This window comes from Amblyraja radiata, chromosome 5, assembly GCF_010909765.2.
Source record: "Amblyraja radiata isolate CabotCenter1 chromosome 5, sAmbRad1.1.pri, whole genome shotgun sequence".
NCBI classification, from domain to species: Eukaryota; Metazoa; Chordata; class Chondrichthyes; order Rajiformes; family Rajidae; genus Amblyraja; species Amblyraja radiata.
In genome coordinates this window covers 67270738-67287626 of record NC_045960.1, presented here as the reverse complement: position 1 = coordinate 67287626, position 16889 = coordinate 67270738, and the positions used below count along the sequence as shown (strand labels likewise).

Sequence of the window (16889 nt, the reverse complement as noted above, 5' to 3'; positions counted from 1 at the left end):
ATTAGTAGGCCCCCCCTGGTCATGACTGACCATCGATGATGCATCCTAGTTTGCAGGTGATGTGTGGTCGGATGCAAGCCTGTCATATGGAGGACAGGCTGTTGCCCATGCAGCACGTCCCTCCTCTCCACGTCGCTGATCGATCCAAAGGAACAGCAGGGCCGTTACAGTTTGGCACTAGCGCCGTCGCAGGAGCTGCCAGAGGTAGGTTGTAGACAACGACCAACTGCCTTAGGTGCTTCGACCCCGGATTTTCTTGAGGTTTACTCCAAGAGCCTTTTCCATGACTGGATATGGCCACAAGGCAGTGGAGGTTTTAAATCAGAGTTTTCCCTCTCCTAGATGGACTGCCTTCCCAGGCTGACGAGCCCCATCTGCCAGAGACTCATGGGGGCGGGAGCGTCTACCTTCCCGTGCAGGTATATTATGCCCTAATTTGACAAAAGGAAGCAACTGACAATTTTGTCAAAATTGAGTTATTGCTTGTTTTAGATATTTGAGATATCCTCTACACAATGGTGAACAAAATAAGTCTTCTCCGAGTACAATTTGAAAATGTTTATGCCAGAGAAGTAAGAAATTCCATCACAGAGAGCTGAAAGAAAAACACGTTTTCCTAATTTACAAGAAAACTCCTTTCTGTCGGTTGCTTCCTTTTGTCAAAGTAGGGCAGTATAACACTTGCCCACTGCGCTGAATTACTCCAGCATTTTGTGTCAACCTTCGATTTAAACCAGCATCAGCAATTCTTTCCTACACAAATGAGCAGTCTGGATACATTTCACCTTGGAACTGACATTAAATATTACAGTTAAATGAAATTGTAATCATTTCAAACATCCATGAGTGCAAATTGCTGTTTTGATTAAATGTCAATTAAATTCTTACAAAATTTAAAAATGGTCACCAAGAGGGTTTGAAGTACAAGGAGAGAAAGATAATAAAAGCTGCTTGGAGAAGAGTACAGCACACAAAGTGTTCCTTGAGCCGCACTTTCCACATCGAACATAATGCCGTTAATCTCGCCCCCTTGCACATGATCCATATCCCTCCATTCCCTGTGCTTTTCTAAAAGTGTCTTCAATGTTACTGCATATCCAATTACATGTAGTGTATTGAACATGTAGTTGACTTTCAGAAACAAGATAGAAAATGCTCATGTAATATTCAAAAATTACCATGAAATTATGAAATGCAGATCAGATCTTTGTCAGGGGAAAATGCAGGTAATGCAAATACAAAAGGATTATTCAACTAGGATTACACACTAAAACTTTTAAATTAACTAACTTCATAAGATTTAAGATTTAATCTTGGTCAGGCAAACTGATTCTTCAAAATAGGCTTTCTGCCACATCTGTTAATGCTGCTAATTATGATAATATACATTTATAGAAGCCAAATAAAAAAAATATACAAATATTTGTCAGATTAAGGTTATAGTTTAGATGACTACATCTGCTAGAATATTGTGAATCCTAGAGAAGAAAAAATTGATGCTTTCGCAAACATTTAATTTCCTTCAGAATATTTGTGTGTGTTTGTCATTTTATATCAGGTTGCAGGACCCCACCTCAACGGGTTCCGGGTCCGCCACGACGTAGACCTTTTCTTCTGTTGCCTTCGCGCCTTTTTCTATGGGAAGGAGTTCTCACCACCCAGTGATGACCATTTCTCCTGTCTCCACCAGTCCCCCTCCTCTTGGTCTCCCCAGAACGGCATTCTACCCACTCTAGACTTCTTTATTTCTAACTGCCAGCGTGACATCAACACTCAACTTTTCCACTCCCCTTACTCACTCTAACCTCACCCTCTCTGAACATACAGCCCTCCACTCATTCTGCAGCAACCCTAACATTATAATCAAAACTGCCGACAAGGGAGGTGCCGTGGTAGTCTGGTGCGCTGACCTCTACTGGGCTGAGGCCAGGCGACAACTCTCAAACACCACCTCCTACTTATCCTTGGACCATGATCTCACAGATGAGCACCAGGCCTTAATCTCAAACACCATTACTGATTTCATCACTTCCAGCTGTCTGCCTTCCGCGGGCCTCCAACCTTAACGTTTCCCAGCCTCGCACAGCCCGTTTTTACCTTTTCCCCAAAATCCACAAACACAACTGCCCTGGCAGACCCATTGTTTCTGCCTGCTCCTGTCCCATGGAAATTATTTCCACGTACCTAGACTCTATCCTATCTCCCCCCGGTCCACTCTCTCCTGACCTATGTCCAACATACCTCACATGCCCTCCATCTCTTTAATGACCTCCGCTTTCTGAGCCCCCACTCCCACATCTTTACTATGGGCATGCAGTCACTCTACACCTCCATCCCCCACCAGGAAGGCCTTAAAGCCCTCCGTTTCTTCCACGACAGCAGAACCATCCAATGTCCATCTACTTGTGCGGACCAACTGGCTGGAGTTTTTACGGACATCTTCAACCTCTCACTTCTGAGGTCTGAGGTTCCCACCTACTTTAAAAGGGCATTAATTATAACAGTGGCCAAGAAGAGCAAGGTGACGTGCCTCAATGACTATCGACCAGTGGCACTAACGTCGGTGATGATGAAGTGCTTTGAGAGGTTGATCATGGCGCAAATCAACACAGTTTAACATCCACCACAGTGAGTCTACCAGGCACCTCCTCACGGTGATGGAAGGCAAAAGTCTTAAAGTCCTTGTCTCTTCCCTCCTTGTTCTCCCTCTGTGTTGCGGCAATCCAGGCTTTCGATGTTGTGCCCCCCGCCGGGTGATGGTAAGTCCCGCGGCCGAATCCGAGCTCCGCGAACGGGCCGGTTCAAACTCCGCGGCCCGGTGCGGACGAAGCTGTTGCGGGAGCTCCAAAGAATCGGTCACCAACCTGGGACCTGCGAGCTCCCGACGTTGTCGTCCACTGGGCCCTCGCCTGGAGCAGGGATTGTTCAACCTACCCTGCAAAGAGGCAGGCATAGCTGGGGCCCATGCGGGTGCCCATAGCTACGCCTTGGAAGAAGTGGGAGGAGTCGCAGGAGAAGATGTTGAGTATGAGGACCAGCTGTGTTAGGCAGAGTAGTGTTAGATTCAAGATTCAAGAGAGTTTATTGTCATGTGTCCCAGATAGAACAATGAAATTCTTGCTTTGCTTCAGCACAACAGAAAAAAGTAGACATAAATAAATACAGAACAGAACTGATCAGTGTGACCATATACCATTGAATATATATTCATATTCAAATATAAAAATATATAAACCACCAATTTTCATCCTGCTCTCAAATTTACTTGGACCATCTCCTACACCTCCCTCCCCTTTCTTGATCTCACAGTCTCCATCACAGGAAAAGACTATTGACTTACTTCTATTACAAACCCACTAACTCCCACAACTATCTCGACTACACTTCTTCCCACCCTGCTTCCTGCAAAAACTCTATCCACTACGCCGGATCTGCGCCCAAGATGAGGTGTTCCATACTAGAGCATCCTGGATGTCCTCATTCTTTAGGGAACGGGGGTTCCCGTCTCCGATCATAGATGAGGCCCTCACTCGTGTCTCCTCGGTACCCCGCAGCTCCGCCCTTGCTTTCCCCACCCCCCCTAGCCCTTACCTTCCATCCCATCAGCCGTTGCATACAACACGTAATCCTCTGAAATTTCCGCCACCTCCAACGGGATCCCACCACTAGCTACATTTTTCCTTCTTCACCCCTTTCCGCCTTCCGCAAAGACTGTTCCCTCCGCAACTCCCTGGTCAACTCATCCCTTCCCACCCAAACCACCTCCTCCCCAGGTACCTTCCCCTGCAACTGTAGAAGATGTAGCACCTGTCGCTATAGCTCCTCCCTCGACTCTGTCCAGGGACCCCAACTGTCCTTTCAGGTTAGGCAGAAGTTCACTTGCACCTCCTCCAACCTCTACTGTATCCGTTATTCAAGATGTGGACTCATACAACGGCGAGACATGGGCAATCATTTTCGCGGAACACCTGCGCTTGGCCCGCTTGAACCAACCTGATCTCCTAGTTGCTGGACACTAATTCCCTTTCCAATTTCTACCCAGACCTTTCTGTCCTCGGTCTCCTCCATTGTCAGAGTGAGGCTAAACGTAAATTGGAGGAACAGCATCTCATATTTCGCTTGGGCATCTTACAGGCCAGTGGTATCTATCTATACATAACTAAAACTCTGATCGTGTGCTCTTCTGGTTTGCGTGGTTATTCTAAATTGAGCAAAAACAGTACACGATTTTGCCACCTTACTCATCATTCTCCTGTGCTCAAGTGCAACAAGTTTGTTCCGATTGATGGTAGAGTTTCAAAGTTATTACGATTTAAAAATCTTTAAAAACGCACATATGCAGATAGGTCTCCTCTCCTGCCAGTCACCCGGGACGGCGACGCCCAGGCCGGGACGACGACGCCTCTTCCGGCGCAACATCGCCGCATTGATTGGCCGAGTCCTGTCACTCACTGGCATGGAGACTAAAGCTGAAGGAGTGGAGCGAGCAAAGCGAGGCCGACTCCGACAACCTTGAGATCCTGGGGAGGTGAGGAGGGAATGTGGGGGGATTGAGGGAGAGGAGGGCATAGGGAGGAAGAGGGGGGGAAGTGGAATAGAGGGCGCGAAGAGCAGTGGGGGAGGTTATGAGGGATAGTGGGGGGGGAGATATGGGGAGTGGGGGTTAGAGGGATAGGAGGGGGGGGTAGGGAGGGGAGATAAGTTATGGAGGGAGGGAGGGAGTGACTGAGGGTAGGGGAAAGGGAAAGGAGAGGTGGAGGGATTGGGGGGGGGAAGAGGAGAAGGGAAAGAAGAGAAAGGATGAAGAGGAGGGGAAGGAGTGCTGGGGGATGAGGGAAAATGAGCCACGCCTGCGCAGTTAGGGGCTATGGGTGAGTGGTGGACCCAATGGGTCCCACTTAGTCTAGTGAATATTGATTTCTATCACTTCAGGTAGCCCTGGCATTCCTTCTCTCTCTATTCCTCCCCCACCCAATTCGCACTCATTTCTCACTTTCACCCTACAAACAGCTTACAATGGCCTGTTTCCTTTATCATCATTACTTTTTTGCATATCTTTCATTCATTGATCTTTATCTCTCCACATCACCATCTATATCTCTCGTTTCCCTTATCCCTAACCAGTCTGAAGAAGGGTCTCGACCCGAAACGTCACCCATTCCTTCTCTCCAGAGATGCTGCCTGTCCCGCTTAGTAACTCCAGCTTTTTGTGCCTATCTGCAGGACTAACGAAGTGGATATTCTTGTGTGGACACAAGGGACAAAACTAGGTTTGCCATGATGTTAACTGTTGGCACCCTGGTGATATTTCCTGGTCTTCAGTGTCAAAGCTTGCACATGAGTAATTTAGCCACTCCAACAAAAGTTAAACAGATCTGAACTGAAATGTTACCAACTGTCCCATTTTCATTTTTTTTAATGTTTAAAACCATAATATAATATGCATATCTTCAAAATACTTCCCTTTGGCTACTTCTCATAAGTGGCTATCTCTCATGGAGATTCACAAATTCTTGATTAGTATAGGTGTCGGGGGCTATGGCCTCCAAAATTATTTTTGACTCACAAATGACAAGATGTGCATAGAAATTAGCAACATTCTCAAATTATATCAAGCTGCAATGGGAATTCAAAAATGAACCAGGTTGCTCCAAACAGATCCCAGAAAATAGCCAAAAAAAGGATCTTATACTAGCTAGAGATAGATTTTAAATAAGATGCCATAAATACCAGATCAGGTTGTCAGTTACCCCAGAAAACTGTTCATTTGCTATCAATGATTTATTTTAGGTTGCACTATTTACCTGGACTGCGAGAGATGTTTGGTGTAAAGCTGTCTCCAAACACTGAAGCTGTTGGAATCTGTGGTCAAACATTCAACCATGCATCGTAAGAGCTGCAAGTTAAGAAAAGACATTTGCTTCATTTTATACCAAACTATACCAGACATATGTGGTGCAATTCAGACCAGGAATATTATTTCCACATTGCTCAATTACAAAAGAAACATTTAGATTGTTTCACCAAAGGTTAAGTCTTAAGCAACTCTAACCGAGAGAGCTTATAAAACATAAATTAGAGGTAAATGCAAGCTAGAATAAATCTACATGTTTATATGCAAGTTTAAATAAATAATCAGCAATAAACATGTTGATTTATTCTAGCTTGCGTGCACCTCTATTTTTTGTTTTATAGGCTCCTTCGGGTAGAGTTACTTAAAACTTAAACTACGATTAATCAATCTAAATTTGATTCCCCGAAATCAGGGAATTTGATTTCATGTCAACTTCATAATTAACTAATTTTGCAAATGCCTAATTATGCCAGGCACAAAAAATAAACTCTTGAATGAAAATTAAATACAGTGAATGCATTTGCAGGAAGAAGCTTAACAAAACAATTTTCACTTTTCTCTCAAAATTGTAGTTAATTGCAGCAAAATTAAAGTTGATCACTCACCTCTTTCTTCATGTCTGGAGGACAATTGGGCGTTGCTCTGGATAAAAAGGAGGGAAAGTAGGTGTGCAGCGCAGATTCAGGTTTGGCTCCAAGTGCCAACAGTTTTAGTTTAGGATAAAGTTGGCGTAACTGATCTTGCAAACTAAAAGAGTTAGAAAATAGAAGATTATCAACAATTATTAAATTACTTTTGTGTTTGTAGGCAATTACACCGGATGGGCTATGTTCTGAAATAATTACCCAAAGCTGCTGGGAAACATATCACCTTCCTTAATAATTCTTCCAATTCAATGCCTGATTAGATACAAATCTGTGAAACTACGCTGCCTTTATTTTGCAGTCTAAAAGTCACTTTTGTATTGTAAAATGGTAACAAGATGAGTAATCTTAAGTTTCCTACATTTGAAAAAGATAATGCTGCATTGTTGACACTGCATGAAAAAGAAAAAAGTTTGGAGATAAAGTTGCTATGTTGTGAAATACTTAGTCTGTGGTAATATAAACAACCTTTAAACCACTGAAATCTTCCCAGAAATCAAAATATAACTAGCTTGTGCATTTCACCTGCTTTCTCTCCCAGCCTCAAAATAAAAGCCAGGTGCTAATGAGAACGTCACAACCAGTTTGATAAATAGGATCAAATAAAAGATTGCAAATTCCAAGGCAAAATTCAAGGTGATGTGATCAAATACCTGCTAATTGCAATGATATTTTGAAGCGGGAGTGAACTTGCATTCGAAATAGAAATGAGAAAGGATCAGAGATTAGCTGTCATATTTGGATCATGTGAATTGAGAGTTAGGCACAGTAAATAATTTACTTGTATTTTCAGAAAAAAATTTTTGTCTGTACACTTGCATGATTGTGGAAGACGTATGCAATATGCAGTCTTGAAATACATTTCAAACCTAGAACAAACCCATAGACTAGTTTTTAAACACAAGCATCAAATTCAATTTTCTAACTTACTTGGATGAAAGCGAGTTATTAGGCATGTAAGCAAAGTCCAGCAATGGGAAAAAATCTTTTGGTCCGATTGTTCCAAATCCTTTGGACAAGTTAGAATGCATCCTAAAAAAATGAATAATTATTAGTGCATGTTACATAAATAAATCATCACACCTGATACAGGGACCCATCACTCCATCTTTCATTCTTAGTTTGATTTTGAGCAATTAAGTATCAGGCTACAAGACTACAAGCCAACTAACACCAGATTTGGTTTTGTTTAAAGAATAACAGCAAGAGTAAATTTGACAGCAATTCTATCATTAGCACACTTGCGATTAAACACAAGAAACAATAAATTCTTGAAGACACTCTGCTACATCCATGGGTGTACTGAGATCGTCCTCAACATTGAAATCAATTCAACAGCATCACGTTGAGTATCCTTGCATACTAGTTGTCCACTAAAGATGTATACAAAAATGAGACACACCGTCTACAAATGCATTATTTTTTTAACTTTGCTTGATATCACTGCTTCTCTGGCCCCAAAATCTACATTTACAAGCAAGTGTCCTTCATTTCTAAAATAGCTATATTGCTTTGCATGCAATCCAGACAGACCAAAGCATACAATTGTCCAATAATCTCAAACAGGAGTACAACGGATTATACAAAAAGAGAAAGGAATCAAGAGTGCAGAATATAGTGTTACGACAAAGATGAAAATTAAAAAGAGCAGTGTACTTGAACCTGGTGATGCATTTGAGGTTTTGTATCTTATGCACAAAGCAGCCAAGTTTTGTCAGAGCATCAGTATTCTAGTACCTCAAAATCAGTATTTTGCTGAGGCAATCAGTATTTTTACGCAGGGCCATTTTGCTGAAAATTTTTAATTTTTTCATGTGCAGTCATGTAAGTACAAGAATGCACAACTTTGCTACCAATTGACACATCTTCTACACACCTTACTTGACAGTGCATTCATTGCCATCTCTTTGTATACTGCTGTTTGAACGGCTTCTTACTGATTTTAGCACAAGATGATGATGTAGAAGCCATTTTGGAAGCCTCCCTCTCCCTCCCTCATTCCCTCTCTCTCTGATTCAGATTCAACATTAATTGTCATTGTCAGTGTACAGTACAGAGACAACGAAATGCAGTTAGCATCTCCCTGGAAGAGCGACATAGAATATGATTTCAATAAATAAATCTATTTACATGCATACAGTCATAGTGTTTTTCCTGTGGGAGGAGTGTCCGGGGGGGGGGGGGGAGATTGGCAGTCACCGAGGTACATTGTTGAGTAGTGTGACAGCCGCAGGGAAGAAGCTGTTCCTGGACCTGCTGGTCCAGCAACGGAGAGACCTGTAGCGCCTCCCGAATGGTAGGAGGGTAAACAGTCCATGGTTGGGGTGAGAGCAGTCCTTGGCGATGCTGAGCGCCCTTCGCAGACAACGCTTGCTTTGGACAGACTCAATGGAGGGGAGCGAGGAACCAGTGATGCGTTGGGCAGTTTTCACCACCCTCTGCAGTGCTTTCCGGTCGGAGACAGAGCAGTTGCCATACCATACTGTGATACAGTTGGTAAGGATGCTCTCGATGGTGCAGCGGTAGAAGTTCACCAGAATCTGAGGAGACAGATGGACCTTCTTCAGTCTCCTCAGGAAGAAGAGATGCTGGTGAGCCTTCTTGACCAGAGTTGAGGTATTGTGGGTCCAAGAGAGGTCATCGGAGATGTTGACCCCCAGGAACCTGAAGCTGGAAACACGTTCCACCTCCGTCCCGTTGATGTGGATGGGGGTGTGCGTGCCGCCCCTAGACTTCCTGAAGTCTACAATGAGCTCCTTCGTCTTCTTGGAGTTAAGGGCCAGGTTGTTGTCAGCGCACCATGCTGCTAGGAGCTGGACCTCCTCCCTATAGGCCGACTCATCGTTGTTGCTGATGAGGCCAATCACCGTTGTATCATCTGCATACTTGATGATGGTGTTAGTACCATGTACAGGTGTGCAGTCGTAGGTGAAGAGGGAGTAGAGGAGGGGGCTCAGCACACAGCCCTGTGGAACGCCAGTGTTCAGGGTGAGGGTTGAAGAGGTGTGCTTGTCTAACCTAACAGACTGGGGTCTGTTGGTTAGAAAGTCCAGTATCCAGTTGCAGAGGGAGGGGTCGATGCCCAGGTTACCGAGTTTGGTGATCAGTTTAGAGGGTATAATGGTGTTGAATGCTGAGCTGTAATCAATGAACAGCATTCTTACGTAAGTGTCTCTATTGTCGAGGTGGGAGAGGGCGGAGTGAAGTGCCGTTGAGATGGCATCCTCCGTACTCCTGTTCTTGCGGTAGGCAAACTGATAGGGATCCAATGTGGAGGGTAGGCAGCCTTTGAGGTGTGCCAGGACCAGCCTCTCGAAGCACTTGGTGATGATGGGAGTAAGTGCAACTGGGCGGAAGTCGTTGAGGCTTGCCGCAGTGGAGTGTTTTGGCACCGGCACGATGGAGGTGGTTTTAAGGCACGTGGGGACAACTGCTTGGGCAAGTGACATGTTGAAGATGTCAGTCCAGACGTCTGTCAGCTGCGCAGCACAGGCCCTGAGGACGCGCCCGGGGATGCCGTCAGGGCCAGCAGCCTTACGTGCATTAGTCCTACTCAGTGCCACGTACACATCGTAGGGGGTGAGTGTGAGGGTTTGGTGATCAGCAGGGAGCACAGCCTTGATGGCTGTCTCTAGATTGTCCCTGTCGAAGCGGCCATAGAAGTGGTTAAGCTCCTCAAGGAAGGAGGCGTCGCTGGATGTGGGGGTGGTGTTGGTGGGTCTATAGTCCGTGATGGCCTGGATGCCTTGCCACATGCGTCGGGGGTCGGAGTTGTTGTTGAAGTGCTCCTCAATCCTGAGCTTATGGCAGTGCTTGGCCTTCTTGATGCCCCTCTTCAGGTTAGCCCTGGATGAACTGTAGGCTCGAGCATCGCCTGACCTGAAAGCGGTGTCCCGTGCTTTCAGCAGTAGCCTGACCTCGCTGTTCATCCATGGCTTCTGATTCGGGAATATGGTCACCCGTTTGAGGGAGGTGACACTATTGATGGTGGGGTTTATAAAGTCCAGAACAGAGGATGTGTAAGAATCAATGTCCGTGTGGGAGTCAAGGGTAGCCTGGGCTGCAAACGCCTTCCAGTCAGTGTTTCCAAAACACTGCTGAAGTGTGGAGTCCGCTTCCTCTGACCAGACTTTAACTGTCCTCACAGTGGGTTTAACCCGTCTGATGAGTGGGGAGTACTTAGGGAGCAGGAACAATGAGAGGTGATCAGACTGACCAAGGTGGGGGAGGGGGACGGCTTTGTAAGCTTCAGCCATGTTAGTGTAGACTTTGTCCAGTGTCTTGTCTACTCTAGTGGCGAAGGAGACATGTTGGTGGAATTTGGGGAGTACAGTCTTCAGGTTGGAGTGATTGAAGTCACCCGCAACAATGAAGGCTGCCTCAGGGTTATGAGTCTGTTGTTTGCTAATGGCAGTATGCAGCTCTTTCATTGCAAGCTTGGCATTAGCATCAGGAGGGATATAGGCTGCAGTCACAACAGTGGAGGTAAACTCTCTGGGCAGATAGAACGGTCTGCATCTAACCAAGAGGAACTCAAGGTTAGCTGAGCAGTGACTCTCGATGATGGTGGAGTCCGTGCACCATGCTTTATTTACATAAATGCATAGACCCCCACCTCTGGTCTTACCGGACAGGTCTGTTGTCCTGTCCGCTCGGAGTAAATGACGCCCCGTTAGCTGGATGGCGCTATCAGGAACGTCGATGTTGAGCCAAGTTTCCGTGAAGATCAGGATGTTGCGGTCTTTGGTCCAGTTGTGGGAGGTGATCCTTAGCCGGAGTTCGTCCATTTTGTTTGCCAGTGAGCGCACGTTGGCGAGGAAAAGGCTAGGAATCGCTACCCTGTGTGGGACTAGCTCTAACCTGGCCTTTAACCCACCTCTGCGTCCCCGGCGGTGCTTTCGTACACGTCGCCGTCTGTGGTGCTTCCGGTCGGCCGAGCTGGCTTGGTGCGCTCCTCTCTTTCCCTCCCTCTTTCCCCTCCCTCCTTCTTTCCATCCCACCCACCCTCCCTCTCTCCTTCCTTTTTTTCTCCCTCCCTCTCTTATTCCCTTCCACCCTCCCTCTCCCTCCTTTCTTCTCCCTCCCTCCCTCTCCCCATCCCCTCCACCCCTCCCTCTCTCCCCCTTGAGCCCACCCACCGTTCTGTAAAATCAAGGCCAATCCCAATGTAACTGCAATCCCACTGGTAACCTTTCACCACTAGGCTTATCCAGAATTCTACCACTGCCTGAAAAATAATCAAAGGCTCAACTACCAATGAGAAGGAGAATTCCAAAGACTCATTGTTATACGAGAATTTTCCTGAACAGTCTGTGACCCATAGCGCTATGTGCAAAGCCTATAGTGCTCCAGCTGGTAGCGCTATTTTTAGAACCCATAGCGCTGTAGCCGACAGCTCTTCGATTAAATTCCTACGCGTTAAACTGACAGCGCTCTGTTTAAACCAGGAGCGGGACAGGCAGCCTGGAGAGAAGGAATGGGTGACATTTCTGGTCGAGACCCTTCTTCAGACTGAACTAAACTCCATATTTAAAATCCGCATTTAACAACACAAAATCGTTCATCCGTATTCTAATCACATTTCCGTTCAAACTACAGAAAATCCGTACTACTTGGCAGCTCTGTATGCACAATAGGAAATCGGAGGACAGTGAATGACTGGGATGTGAGTGTTGATTTTGTCCATTGCTTTCTGGAGGCAGCATGAAGTGTAGATGGAGTCGATGGGACGTGGAGGGGTAGAAAAGAATAATCTGGTTTGCATGATGAATTGGGTTACGGTCACAACTCTGCAATTTCTAGCAGTCTTGGGCAGATAGACTACTTTCTATGGTGCACCTGTAAACATTGGTAAGTCATTGAAGGCATGCCAAATTTCCTTGATTTTCTAAGGATGTAGAGTCATTGGTATGCTCTTAAAACTTCATTGACACAAAAGGAAAACAACTGCAAATGGCAGAAATCTAAATGCAAAGTCAGTCAGCAATTGTGTAAGGAGAAACAGAGAAATCAATTCTGCTGGATCACCAACCCGTAACTTCGACTCATCTTCCCTCAATCTTGGGCATGAACAAGCTAGTTGGATTCCAAACTACACCAACCATATCCATGGTCAATCCATGAGCCAAAAGCAGTCACTAAATTAATACCTCAATTGTCGTCAGCAACTGATTTATATTGAGACCCCAGAGACAACAGACTGAGGGGAGACATGCAAAGATTAATGAGTTACTCTTGGGAATTAAAGGAAATCATATCATTAAATCCTAAATTTAGTCTAAAGTTAAAAGGAAAAGTACAAATGTACAAGAGTCGTGCAATGCATGTTTTTTTAAAGTTTCCAACAGTTTTTCAAAATTCAAAATCCTTATGATTATGTATACTCACATTAGCAGTCTGTCCAAGTAGCTGATTGCAAAGGCAGAGAGTGTTTTGATGCCCAATACAGGAAGCATAATGTTCAGCCATACTATGGGTGAGGAAAAACATAAATGTTTTCAGGTCAGAAGTTACTTGCACTAAATGTACTTTAAATCAAAGTGTTTTGCTCAATTACTTGATAGAGAGAGTCCAATGAGGGGAAACTTTGTTCAAAGATAATCATTTTGGATTCAAAGCAGAATTCTCAACAGAAAATTAAAATCAAATTCCAGATGTTGAGATTCAGATTTTTATTTAAAAAAAATACAGAACTGGTTAGCAGAAGACACTAGTGCTGATGCAGAAATATGACCAAGATATCAACTTGTCTCTTTATTACCATAGCCTGCCACTGAGAGCTAGATAGGGCTCTTAAAGATAGTGGAGTCAGGGGATATTGGGAGAAGGCAGGAACGGGGTACTGATTGGGGATGATCAGCCATGATCACATTGAATGGCGGTGCTGGCTCGAAGGTGCTGGCCTACTCCTACACCTATTGTATATCCCACAGTCCTGCTATTGAACACACACAACACCAACAAACTACTGTGCGTCCAACAGCCAATTTTAATCCATTTGGTCTCTCTCTGAAATGTTCTCTTCATCTATCCCATCCCATTCTTCCCCTCCCTCCCCCCTACCCCACCCTTCCAGAATTTTCAATTTTTGAGTTCCAGCCGCTCACTTGGTAAAAATTAAAGTGAAGTAGATGTACGAGATGATATACCAAGATCAAGAGTTAAAGGAATGTATCAAATAAATGAATAGTATTAAACCAAAATGGAAAACAATTCCACTCTTAATTCGTAAATCACAGATTCCTTACCTTTCAATCCTTCAGCCAAATCTGTCCCAGCTTGCCCTAGGGCCCACATGATGCTCAGGCATTTAATTGGTTTATTATACTGAGATCTCAACATTTCTAGGTACTGAAAAAAAATTCAACATCATTAGAATACATCTGCAAGATAAACAGGAAAGGTTTACTGATCATTAAAAATGTATAAAACACTCATATAGCATTGCTAAAGACATTCACAATAAAAGTAATTGAACAAGTATTGAATCATCCAATCTCTCGCTGCCATTATAAACATCATGAAGTGAATTTAAACCCAGGTCTATTGTATAAATTATTCTAAATGGCCACAACTACACTTAAATAAGTTTTATATTTAACTCATATATTTATCTCTCAAAGTCCTGTTTTACACAAAATATACAACAGAGAAAGAAACAATTTGGCTGAGCTAGTGCAGGACAAGTCACTTCCCATCGTTCCTCATTCAAATCTATCAGTTTAACCGTGTTTCCCTTCTTCATACACGAGTCCAATGCTTCTTAAATGCTTGAATTACTAGTTATAATAATAATAATAATAAACAAAATGCATTTGGTTTGGATTTGCAATAAATATCACAAAACAACCAATATGCAGTGCAATCTGCTTACCTTTCCTAAATTCATGGTTGCAATTTTGGGATTTTCTGCTAATATAGCCTGAACACAAATTCTGTAGCCATGCAGAGATTCACCTGAAAGAAGCACATTTTTTTATTAAACATTTTTGTTGTGCATTTGGCTATTTTATTTGTACGTGTATTACTAGAATGCTCATCAGTGAAGACTACAGTGCAATATACTATTGACCATCAATTGCTAGCCCACTCCATTAGTTCCAGTTGAGAAACCTGTAATGACACTGTGCTGTTAACATGAATTCCAATGAAGACTACAAACTCCAAATCCATTTCATTGACTTAGACAATTCCACAATCAATAAATTACATCATGTAGTGTGAAATAAAATGGAAGATCTTCATCCTGATATATTTCATTCAGCCATGTTTGGACACATGTACTTGACAGGATGCAAGATAGTTGTCTTATCATTTAGAGCTGGGCTGAAAAAGTTATTTCCACTACACAAATGTTCAGCAATTATCTTCAGAATTTATTCAACTACCACTGACAATTAGTCATCTACCCCATCAATTGCAAGGTGGCTATTGCTGAACAGAAAATTGACTGGACAAAAAGGCACAGTGAACAGAAGACCCTAAAAGCAACTGGGAACCCTATAGCAAAGCAACTCAACTCCTGATACTCAAATCTCTTTGCGGTAAAATTTGAGGTGGTCTAATCTTAATTTTCCCGATTGATTGCAGCAACTATAATATCAGCAAAACAAAATGTAGGCTGCTTGACTGATATCTCCCCCACTAACTTGAACCGTTTACCAATCATCAGCACACACTAGAGCTACTGATAATACTATTTAAAGGATGCACTAAAACAATGTATATTTATCAATGCTTTTTGTCAATGGCATCAAAACCTGCACTGGCACTACACAGATGCACAGACTTAAACATATGCCACCATGCTTCCCCAAGTTACCCACAAAGATGAAGACAAATTCAAATGACAAAAGTTGGGAGAAGCACTCTCTTGATCAGTTACTGCAAAGTATCACATTTTGCATATGTGCATGAAAGGAACGAGGATAATTATGAAATACACACCACTTTATGAGCAGAGATGATCATGTCTGATTTATTATATGTTACCCATGCCATTTATGTTAATATATATATTTCAATATTCTGCAGGTTTCATGAATGAAACTATTATGGACAATAAAGAAAGTTGGCTCAGCTTAAGGGTAACTTGATGGCAAGGCCTACTGCACGAGTGATGTCATTTAGTATGAAGACGCGAGAAACAAAGGTACCATTCAGACATCTATTTTACCTAACGCTGATTCGATCTGAAGTAAATCCTAAATGATCCAAGTTGAACAATTATATGTTTGACCCAAGATGACACCACATATAATGAAAGATAAAATTGCTAAAATGTATCGCAGCAGTTACTTACCTGCAGTTTTATCTTGTTCTCGCAACATTGTGTAGATACAGTGATCAAAAAAGTGCTCCAGGCTTTCGGATGCTTTTCCCAGCAGTGATTTGATGATATTCTTAAGATCTTTACTTGCAAGGGAATAAGGATAATCTGCAAAGGATTTTTCAAAAAGATAGTTAAAGTTAAGAACTGCTGCCTCCTGTAACTGTATGACTGAACATCACAAAGCACCAGCAATATGACACTACAAAACTGACAGACCCAAGATTTTGAGGCAGAGAGCTGCACAGAAATTGTGATGCTGTCATCAGTGATTCAGCATACCTCTATGCCAACTACAGTGGAATTAAGGAAACTTGCTTCAATAATTTTAAATGTTATGTTTTATTACAAGAGATCTGAGCGATTTTTAAATGGAAAACCGAATTTTAATTACTAATCAACAACCTCTGACTCTAAAATAAGGTTATATATAATTATTTCTTCAGAGAGAGATTTCAAAGTAAGTAATTTGTTTAAAACAAATTCAGGATTGACATTAACCATTTCTATTACACAAAAATTATTTAACACCCAAGGTACTACTTAAAAAATAGATTAAAATTGTGCTGTCAATATTGCGCATAGCGAATAGCTGCTCAGGTAATTAAGTGATGCCACAGCAGCTAGTGTCAGGGTTTTGTTTTTAACTAAATCTGACAATTAGGGGGTGTCAATAATGTCAGGTTTGTACTAGACAGGTAGGCATTTCTTCCTGGAGAATCAATTTCTGGAGAATCAATTTCAAGTGGCTACTGTCAGCTACTACTGACTAGAAAATTCTGAATCACAGTGAGGCTATGGCATTTTATTGCTTAGAATAGGCAGGTTAAGAGGCCTGCTGTCATTAACAGACTTGCATACAGTCATAGGGGCAAACATAACTGAATAACCTCCATTGGACTACCACTTGTTTAAAGAGGTTTAATATTGAGACTGGAGCCACTGTGCCAAGAAAATGAATTGATGTCAATAGTGAATTACATATTTCCTATGTTAATAGTACTACCGTCATGGAGAACATAATTTCAATGTCTCATTTTACCAAAATCATCGACCTCCCCTG

The 16889-nt window shown here is 43.0% G+C and overlaps 1 protein-coding gene across 1 annotated transcript in view; it reads right to left on the bottom strand.

Moving 5' to 3' along the window:
* tmem214 (transmembrane protein 214) overlaps nucleotides 1-16889 on the bottom strand; it is a 41466-nt gene that overhangs the window by 12774 nt on the left and 11803 nt on the right. Inside the window, exons 4-10 of the mRNA XM_033021470.1 lie at nucleotides 15800-15934; nucleotides 14372-14454; nucleotides 13746-13848; nucleotides 12886-12967; nucleotides 7429-7530; nucleotides 6460-6601; nucleotides 5805-5896 (exon numbers count right to left, since the gene is read on the bottom strand). Coding sequence (XP_032877361.1) covers nucleotides 5805-5896; nucleotides 6460-6601; nucleotides 7429-7530; nucleotides 12886-12967; nucleotides 13746-13848; nucleotides 14372-14454; nucleotides 15800-15934 — 739 coding nt within the window. The remainder of the gene's footprint in view (nucleotides 1-5804; nucleotides 5897-6459; nucleotides 6602-7428; nucleotides 7531-12885; nucleotides 12968-13745; nucleotides 13849-14371; nucleotides 14455-15799; nucleotides 15935-16889) is intronic.